Below are 10,597 nucleotides of genomic sequence, written 5' to 3'. Positions count from 1 at the left end.
GGAAAGTATTAGCCCAAGAGACAGAAAGGGCCACATAAACCAGAGACTTCATCAGCCTGAGACCAGAAGAACTAGATGGTGCCCAGCTACCACCAATGACTGCCCTGACAAGGAACACAACAGAGAGTCCCGAATGGAGCAGGAGAAAGGTGGGGTGCACAGCTCAAATTCTAGTAAGAAGACAAGACTTAATGGTCTGAGACTGGAGGAACCCCAGAAAGCATGGCCCCTGGATTCTCTATCAGCCCAGAACTGAAACAGTTTCCGAGGCCAACTCTTCAAACAGGGATTGGACCGGACTGTAGAACATAAAGTGATGCTCGTGAGGAGTGTGCCTCTTAGCTCAAGTAGATACAACAGACTAAACAGGCAGCTTCTGTCCAGAGGTGAGATGGGAAGGCAGGGAGGGTAAGGAGCTGGTTGAATGGACATGGGGAATCGGGTGGAAAGGAGAAGTGTTCTGTCACACTACGGGCAGAGCAGTTAGAGTCATATAACAATGTATGTATAAATTTTTGTATGGGAAAAAGAAGAGAAAAAAAAAAAAAGAGCTACGGCTGCTAACCAAAAGGTTGGCAAGAGATGTGGCTGGGGATCCTGACCATGGAACGCCTACTAGGCCATGCATAGGGTTTGAACTTGATCCTGCAAGGTATGGAAGGATTTTAAGCAGTGAATAATAAGAATATTTGCCTTTGGAAATAGAACTCTGGCTCCATATGGAGAATGAAGTAGGCAGGGAGACCAGGTGAGAGGCTATCACACTAGTCTGGGTGATAGATGGCGAGGGCTTGGACCAAGAGTGATGGATGGGATGGAGAATGATTGGGAGCCCACAAGACTGTGATGGATAGAAATAGGAGAAATTTAGAATGATGTGCTGGTCTCTACCTACCTTGGGAGGGTAATGTCAGTGATGACCAAGATAGGAAATACAGATGAAGGAATGGATTTTGGGGGAGGACAAGCTGAGTTTGAGACGTGGAGTTTTCTAGGTCTGTAGGGCATTTGGGAAATGTCAAATTGGCAGTAAGCACTTGAGGTCTGAAGCTTGGAAGAGGGGTCTAGCATAAGAACATAAATTTGAATGTTTGCTGGCGAGTCGATTCCAACTCATAACAGCCCTGTAGAACAGAGTAGAACTGCTCCACAGAGTTTTGAAGGGGTGGATTCTAACTGCCGACCTTTTGGTTAGCAGCTAAGTTCTTAACCACTGTACCACCAGGGCCCCTATCAGCTTATTAAGCTGTTGCCATTGAGTCGATTCCGACTCATAGCGACCCTGTAGGACAGAGTAGATCTGCCCCATAGGGTTTCCAAGGAGCAGCTGGTGGATTCGAACTGCTGACTTTTTGGTTAGCAGCCGTAGCTCTTAACCACTGTGCCACCAGAGCACATGTTAGCTTATAGGTTGTACTTAAAGCTAAGGAAGCTGCTCTACTAGTTGGTAGGCTTGGTAGAGCAATATTTTGCTTCTCTGTTACACGACTCCTGATTCCAAGGCTTTACATTTTTTCTACAATTTTGACAGAGTAAATATCTTGCTGCTAAGTATCTCTAAGCAATGGGGACTTAGGTAAATTTGATAGAAAAGTATCTGTAGCTCAGTTTGCCCATAAACTTATAAATAAAAATCATAATTTGGTTTTGCAAATGATACTGGCTTTATATTTTCTCCCAGAACCTTCTTCGAGATCACATAAAGTTTTGAAGACCAGTGGTAAGTGCTGAGATATCTTTTCTTTTCTCACTCTTGTCAGTATCCACTTAGTCAAACCATATGTAAAAAATAAACACCAGATGAATTACAGATTTTATTACAGTAAGATTAACTTTTATAAGTGACACTTTATAAAATGGAAAGCTAAATGGCATAAAATACTTGTAATAAATGTTATTGTTCGGTGCCATCGAGTCATTTCCGACTCATAGCGACCCTATAGGGCAGAATAGATCTGCTCCATAGGTTTCCAAGTTGCAGCTGGTGGATTTGAACTGCTGACCTTTTGGTTAGCAGCCAGGCTCTTACCCACTATGCCACCAGGACTCTGTAGCATAAATAACAAGTATAAAAAGATTAGTATGCCTATTATATCAAGAAATTCCATACATCAAAAATAAGGGACAAATGACTCTTCTTTAAAAGGCAGAGAATATAATTGAGCAGTTTCACAGAAGAAACAAATTGTCAATAAAATGATAAAACCAAAAGTCACCCATGTTAGTAATCAGAAACCACACGTTTAAATGAGATAGCTGTAGGGAAAAACGCTATGAGCTTGCCCAGAGGGTATAGAAAAACAGGTACTGTTCGATACTACTGGTGAGAATGTTAATTTTTGCAACCTTTTTGGAGCAAAATTTGGTAATACTCATTAAAATGTCCAAGTGTGTATCCCCTTGACCCAGGCATTTGACTTTTAGGCGTGTATAAAAATATTCACCCAAGTGTGAATAGCCCTGTGTATGTGTGTGTTCTTTGTAGCATTTGTAAAAGACGCTGCATGAAATGCTCAACTAGTGGGAAACGATTACATAAATTGTAGTACATCCATACAATGGAATGTTATGCAGCGGTTAAAAACAATGAAGTAGATCTCTATCCACTGACAAGAATGTCCACATATATTTAACAGTAAAAGCAATATTGCATATCTCATTTTTATTTGAAAAGCAAAAAAGGAACTGTGCACTGTAGTGTGTGTATTGGGCGGGCAGTGGGAACCTGGAAAGATGAACATCAAACCTGTAAGTGTGGTCGCCTCTAAAAAACCAGTTGCCAGATAGTCAATTCCAACTCATGGCGACAGCATGTGTGTCGAAGCAGAGCTATACTCCGTAGAGTTTTCAATGGCTGATTTTTTGGAGTAGATAGCTGGGACTTTCTTCTGAGGTGCCTCTGGGTGGACTCAAACTTCCAACCTTTGGTTAGCAGCTGAGTGTGTTAACTGCACTACCCAGAGACTCCGTGGTTACCTGTATGGGGTGGGATTTGTAGGGGAGGGTTTGATGACTTTTTACTTTATATTCTTCTGAAATTTAAACAGTTTTAAAAGATGAGACACACAGAATCGAACAAAACTTCAGAGATTAAGAAGATACTTCACATTCAGATAAATGTTAGGTTGTTTTACATATAGTACAAAATACACAACTAGGATAATTGAGAATTATTACACTTAAAATACGTTTAAGTGCAAAGAGCCCAGGAGCCTTTTGGCCGTCAATTATTAGCAATAATTGAAAAATTCCTATAAAATATTAGCATTTATCTATATGTGAGATACAATTTTTGTTCTTAAACTTAAAAAAATTTTTTTTTTTTTTAATTTTTCAGAAACAACACAGGACATCCAAGAAAAGGTAAGAACTATTTACGTTTCTTATTTTGAAATGTCTGTTTTAGGTGCCTTTTATAGGTACTCTTTCCTTTATATGTCTCAACCCCCACCTATATTCCAAGTGTAAACAGTTATTTTACATTTTGAAATAGACTTAAATGAAGACTCATCCTGATCAACCTCCTCCCTTGCCACTGTTCCATCTCTTAGAACTAAGGCGATCACTTATTCATCCTTCTGCGCTGCCTCTCGCCTTAGAAACTGTAACCTTACCTTAGGATGTAATGCCTCCAAGGACTAGTGTGAGCCACCCCACATTGCTCTTGTAAGGCCTGAGTATTGCTCACTTCTGGAAGCACTGGCCTTCAATCCCAGAGAGGAGGGTCCTTTCTGAGACCAAGGTCCTCCTACGGTGGAAGAGATGTGATGATATGTGATATAATGAGTCTTCCCTGTACCGAGTTTTCCTTTTTCTTCCCCTGATGAAAAGTTAGGAGAGGAAGGATTTGTTTTAATGTGTTGAAATGAAGATGGTAGGCTGTATTGCAAGATGTATATATAAATTTATTAGCAATGAAGACTAGCTATTGCATCTTGGCCTGAGTGGTTTGTCCAGTGTTGCTGCTGGACAATTGGCTTGATCAGCAGTCCTTAAGAAATGGATCATGGCTTCTTGTTCACTGTTATAAATCTGTAAGGATGTGGCTCTGTAAATCTCTCCCACAATTCCACTTCCTCCACTCCCAGCACAGGGCCAAGATGACCCTGTTGATAAAGGCTTTATCTTTCAGTTAAAACCAATAAAATGTCTAAAAATCAACAGAAGCATAGTCTGATCTTTAGGTGATTTTCATGGCTTAGGGTATGTGGATTTTTTTTTCAGGTACTGCATATTTTTATCTGGAAGCTTTTTTGAAACTTACTAACAGTAATTGGTTCGTCGCCCTGAAATAGGGTGTGAGATTTGGATTTTCTGTGTGTGCGTGCATGCGTGCGTGCGCGTTTTCACAAATGGGATCACTGCAAAAGGTGCCCTGGTCTTTAAAGCAGCCAAACTGAGATACGGAGCCTGGCCCTTCTCCATGCCGGGTGGGACAATCACTCTGTCAGAGAAAGGGCCCTAGAGTTACAATCTTAGTGCTTTTTAGAAACTTTCTCCAGCAGCGATTCAACCAAGTCTCCATGTGGGGACTAACTAAACCTTATAAAATCTGAGAACAAGAAAGAAAGAAAATATCAGATGTGCTTTTTCCATAGTAGTAAAATTCCGTTTCCCAACAGTAATGTGCTGAATGTATACAAAAAGCAGATTTACTAATGAGTAAAGAATTTATAAAAGGAAATATTCCTTGACAGTAACTTAATAGTTCTCTCTCTTTTCAGGATTATAATAAATTCCCAACAAGATCTAAAATATAAATATATATTCTGAGACAATAGGTAGATGATAGATAGAGATAATGAAAGAAAGAAATATAGAAATTCCAAGACAACATGTATACCAGATCCATTGACAAGTGATGAAAGGTTCTTGCTAATTGGACACTCCCGATATCTTACTATAGTATTTTGATCAGAAAATATGTCCTGGGTACTAATTAGTCTGAACAGGTCTTAACCCTTTCAACTCTTTGAAGCTAATCCTTATACCTACAGAATAGTGTTAGAGGGTAATCAACTCTCTGTGAAATTCAGCCCCATCAAGAAAAGTTCCCAGTTATAAAAGACCCCATTGTTTTGTTTGATTAGAAATAGTTAATGCTACTCATATTTGACTTTCTAACAGGCAACTAGATATCACCTACGTAAATGTATTTTGAAGGAAAGTAAAAATTTCATTAGTGGATTAGGTTACATTCCTGGAACAAAAGGCTCTTTGCCTAGAATCTATAAACCAAGGTGATGCTGGTCGGGTTCATGGTAGGTCTGTAGATTTAAGGAAACCCTTGGGGTGTGCAGTGGGCTCACTGACAAGGACTTTGGTGAACTGGAAACCACTGTAAGACTCCTCGGAAGTCCATCATGGGTCTAAGGCTTCTAAGTAAGTCCCCCGAAGAAACTAGATCCATGGCCCTTGAGCCCTGCATATATTCATTCATATAATGAATATTTGCCAAGTGTACGCTGGACTTATGTGAAGTATCTAAGAGCTTTCTGAATTTAGCTGATACTCTGCAGTGGGGCAAGGGTTTTGAAATCAAACCTGGGATGAGTCCTACTTGCTACGACTAGGTAGAGCAAGTTACTGGCTCTCTATGAGCCCTAGATTTCCTTGCTGTGAAACCAGTACAATCATATTTAATTCACAGAGCGATTGTGAACGTTAAGTTTGGAGAATGTCGGCAAATGACCTAGCCTAGTTTCTAAATAAATATTAGTTACTGTCCTTTCTGCTCCTTCCTTTAGCAAAAAATTGAAGTGCTTCTCAACTCAATTAAAAGCAACAATTTTTGCCAATCATTTTCTTTAAGAGTATTACAGTTTAAGGGAGAGACAGTGTGTAAATACAGGAGAACGTCATACGCTATGTATCTTCTCCATGGTGTTGTCGCTTAACTGCTATGTTTCTGACTTCCTCAGGCTTCCAGAGAGAAAGGGTCGCCCCAGCTGACTTCAGCAGGGCTGCCTCTCGCCCAGAGAAACAGTCAGCCAAGCAGCTCTGCCATCCTCAGCGTGCTGGGCAGAGCTGGTGCTGTGAGAAACATCTGGACTGACCACCAGATCAGGCAAGCCTTGTTCCCCAGTCAGCGGTCGCCACAGGAGAATGAGGACGATGAGGATGATTATCAGATGTTCGTACCATCCTTCTCCTCTTCAGACTTGAACTCCACCAGACTGAGTGAAGACGGCACTTCGAGTCGCCCTTGCAGCTGGCACATGGGACAGATTCAGTCCACAGAGGCCTCCAGTTCTGGCCACAGGGTTGTTAGGAGGGCCAGCAGTGCTGGTGAGAGCAACACATGTCCTCCTGAAATAAGAATCAGAGACAGTGATAGCTCTCCATACAGCCCCCAAAGGGAACTGCAGAACGGCCCTACCACCGAAGGACAGGATGGCATGACTTCCTTTGGGTCCTCTACAGAGTTGACTATTGATGATATAGACCATGTCTATGATAACATAAGTTACGAAGACTTAAAACTAATGGTTGCAAAACGAGAAGAAGCCGAATCCACTCCCCAAAAATCATCCAAGGACTCTGTTCGCCCCAAAAGCACCCCAGAGTTAGCCTTCTCAAAGAGGCAGACTGGCCGGGATAAGAGCACTGTCCACACAAGAAGAGATGGAACTCTAACAGGTAGAAAGTCATCTAACCAAAACACGTGTGACCTCAAGGTCGTTGAGGAAAACATCTATGACACCATAAGGCTCCCTGAACCACCATCACTGAATTTCAAATGCAGCAGCCTAAAACGGCCAAAGAGGAGCACCTTTTTAGGTCTGGAGGCTGACTTTGCGTGCTGTGACAGCCTGAGACCATTCATTTCCCAGGACAGTCTCCAGTTCAGTGAGGACGAAGCACCCTATCACCAGGGTCCTTCTGATAATGGTTATCTGAGTTCACTGTATAACTCTCCCAGCTGTAACTTGTCCATAACTGATAAGTCCATATCTGATAAACTGTCAGAAGAAGTAGATGAAATCTGGAATGATCTTGAAAATTACATCAAGAAAAATGAAGACAAAACTAGAGACCGTCTCCTCGCTGCGTTTCCTGTTAGCAAGGACGATGTGCCGGACAGGCAGCATGCGGGGAGCACACCTGAGCTGAGCAAGGACACTGCCCATTCCACGTCCACGCTGTCACTTCCAGAGAGCCACACTTTCCTCACCCCTGTGAAAAACAGGGCTGGCAGAGCTAGCCGGGCCCACTACCCATTGGACGAAGACCTGATTTCTAAAGAAGGCTCCTTTGTGAGTCTTAATCGGCTCTCTCTGGCCAGTGAGATACCTCCTATGGAAAATCCCTATGACTTGGCCATCGGCAGTCTGTCCCAAACAGACCAAGAAATCCCTGAGCCTGGGGCAGAGGCCTCAGATAAAACAAAAAGCAGAGTTTTTTTGATGGCTAGGCAATATAGCCAGAAGATCAAGAAGGCAAATCAACTTCTGAGAGTGAAGAGTCCAGAGTTGGAGCAGCCACCAACCAGTCAGCAGCATAACTTAGTACACAAAGATCTGGCTGCCATTTTAGAAGAGAAGAAGCAAGGAGGGACTGCCATTGGTATGTTCACCGTGCTTTTCTTCCTTCTTGATAGTAAGATGTGAGCATAGTTTTCAGATTCTAAAATGTCCGTAAAACTGATATATGTGTGATCACATCGTCAAACATTTATGGTATCGAAGATCACCAATGAAGCTATTGTTAATCTTTTCGCACTTCAGTGAATCAAATGATGGGGAGTGTAAGTTAGAGCTTGATTTGGCCTAGTTGGGTTTTGTTTTATGTGTAACATTGTCATTATAGGATTGGTGTTTTAAGAAAGTTTTCTCTAAGATAATCTAAAGTATGAAAAATAGCAGTCAGGTTTAACCTGTGTTTCAGTAATTTGTTAGGAGGAATAGTAGATCATGTAAGCTTTTAAGGTTTGGAAGCATGTGGACTAGGGTTGCTCTTGGCTCTAGAATTCCCCACAAAAATGCCTACTCATTCCAACTATAACAAAAAGGAGTCTTTCTGACACTTTTCTTAGCTGTTCATGCTGCAGTCCACTTAGTTGCGTTCTTACTTATTTTGGTTACGATTTGATTTTTTAAAAATAGCTGTTGTAAAGTATAGCATCTCAGTTGCTTTTCTTACATATGTTTTCAAGAAGTGTAATTCTGTAGTGCAGCCTCTTTTGGGAGCAGAACTAAACCAAGATCTGAGGTATGATATTGGATAGATTAGGGCTAAGGGAATGAGATGTTCCTGAGTTGATTTTTTTCCTCTGTTGTGAAGGACATAGCCCCGGGCTACCTTAGGGTTCTGAGGGACAAAAGTTAACAGTAGCCACAGTGGAAGAGCATCTGTTTGGATAAGGTACATGATAGTCACGGAAAGAAAAATCTCCAAGGGCGACCATTCTCACCTGACTAGCTGTTTGCTCCTAGGTCCAGAGAGATGTCTGGGGTTAGGCCCAGAAATCTGCATTTTAAAACATTATGGCTTTTACTTTTACACCGTAATTTTTAAAATGTGCCCCAGGTTTCCTGACACAGAACCACCTTAATATAATGACAGGAGTTAATCCCCAATTGAAAATAGAAACCAGATGGCTCAGTCTTGAGGACAGGTTCAGATATGGTCTCTTGATAACAACATGGAGATTTGGCCAGGTTGATGCCATTAATGTCCTTTGTTTGGGATGGATTTATTTATCTCCATGGAAACCAGAGGATATGCCGGAGGAGATATTCAAGTCCTAAATAAATCTGGAAGTTACATGACAAGAATCCACAGGGTTTTGTGTTTGTTTTCTTGGTTTGGGAATATTTAAGAATTATGTAAAGCTTTAATCTTTTCTAGAGCTAATCATACAGTAAAAAAAAAAAAAAAAAAAAAAAAACAAAACCATGCTGACTCACGCTGACCCCATGTGTGTTAAAGTAGAACCGTGCTCCATTGGAGTTTCAATGGCTGATTTTTCTGAAGTAGATCACCAGGACTTTCTTCCAAAATTGTACAGTAAAATGTCTTAATAGAGAATTTAAGCCCTAGAATTGATACCTGGAGGATTTCACAGACTTTCCTTTGAGTTCTTCTTTTATTTTCTTTTTTAAATAGAATACAGGTTTAACGTGATTTTGTATGAATGTGAGAGAGAATAGGTCACATATATTTGTCTCCTTGCAGTACTATGCTTGAAGTAATTCATGTCCATTTTCAAAAGCTAGTATTGTTAAACTGGTTTGTTGTTAGACTCAGAGAAAGTAACTTGGTTTCCAGCTGCAGAAGGACTTATTTTTTCAGGCATAGATGGCAGTTGGAAACAGCTGTGTATTAGGAAAGTAGCAGTTGAAACCACTGAGTGAATCTGGGCTGGGGCCAGAAGTCATGGCAGCTCTTCTCAGGATAAAAGAAAATAAGATGCTAATGTTTCTGACAACAATGGATTATGCTAGCAGAGTATCATTTAATAAGTAGTAATTGCCTGGGCCTGGTTGTTTTCAATGTGGATCATCCATTAAAAGCAAGAATTCTAACCTTGGTAGAAGCATGTCCTTTCGAGAATAAATTATGAGGTCTTACAACTAACTTGAATAGTCATCTTTTTTATTCCCCTTGTTAAGTATTAACTGATTTCAATTTGGGGGTTTTAGTTCTTTTCCAATTTAGTTTATTCTCATTTTCGTTTTAACTCCTGGTGTCTTGGAATCCTGTAGGATCTTTTCTCAGCTTTGCGTCTGGGTCTTTTCTTGACATGGTTGGCTGCTATTGATGTTCTCCCCAACAGAGAGGAGATTCTCTCCACCGTTGTCTTCTGAGTGGTGTCTTCCCTGCTATCTGGCAGGAGTACGTCCCTAGGGCCTGCCATCTCTGGGACCTGACGCCTCTTCCATCTGGGTGGATCGAGACCACTTCCTGTGCCCACTCGGCTTTCAACCAGTTGACATGATGACCCCTTTTCTCTCTCTTGTTTATCTGGGCACAGGACGTCATAATCGAATGGACCGATTCTCCAGACTTCTTCGTGTGGGCCTTGCCACTTTGCCAGGAGCTTGCTCTCGGTGTTGTGCAGAAGGAGGAGCGCCCTATTCACCTGCCGAAACTCTCGAGCATCTTTATTGAACTCTCTAGCCGGGGTCTATAGGCCCCGGGTCAGATATCCGCCTAGAAATCACCCAACCAGGTCTAGTTGCTCCCACATTTTAGAGCCTGTTGTAGCATGCCGGCCATCTTGTCAGTTGGCCTCCCCCCAATAGTCTGTGAGGCCAAGGATGCCTTTGGGTTCCTGTTTTTTGTGATGTTTCACATGGGAGAAAACTCCATAGCGACTTGAGAAGGCTTCCTCCTTGTGAAAGGACAGAATAACATTTTATGCTTTATATCTGAAGCATACATCAGAACCATTGATTTTAATCCTCTGTCTTAAAAACAGTATGCTTCATACTTCCCTGAGCAAGGATCACTTCAAATTTTTATCTGCAATCGTAAGAATTCTACCTTTTAAACCTGCAAAAAGAGAAATGAACCAAAGACAACCCTGGGATTGTCATTACATGTTCTATAGAGACTGTTAATTCCAGAACTAAGGATGAAGTAGAACTTTGGA

General features: G+C 41.4%; 1 protein-coding gene across 2 annotated transcripts in view; it reads left to right on the top strand.

Annotated features, from left to right (window-relative positions):
* PLEKHG1 (pleckstrin homology and RhoGEF domain containing G1) overlaps positions 1–10,597 on the top strand; it is a 133,930-nt gene that overhangs the window by 116,999 nt on the left and 6,334 nt on the right. For both annotated transcript variants that reach the window (XM_004368829.2, XM_023729125.1), the window contains 3 exons: positions 1,682–1,720; positions 3,338–3,363; positions 5,922–7,566. In XM_004368829.2, coding sequence (XP_004368886.2) covers positions 1,682–1,720; positions 3,338–3,363; positions 5,922–7,566 — 1,710 coding nt within the window. The remainder of the gene's footprint in view (positions 1–1,681; positions 1,721–3,337; positions 3,364–5,921; positions 7,567–10,597) is intronic.

The sequence above is a fragment of the Trichechus manatus genome, unplaced genomic scaffold (genome assembly GCF_000243295.1).
Source record: "Trichechus manatus latirostris isolate Lorelei unplaced genomic scaffold, TriManLat1.0 scaffold00002, whole genome shotgun sequence".
Taxonomy (NCBI): Eukaryota; Metazoa; Chordata; class Mammalia; order Sirenia; family Trichechidae; genus Trichechus; species Trichechus manatus.
Note: the sequence above shows the minus strand (reverse complement) of the source record. Positions and strands in the feature narration are given on the sequence as shown.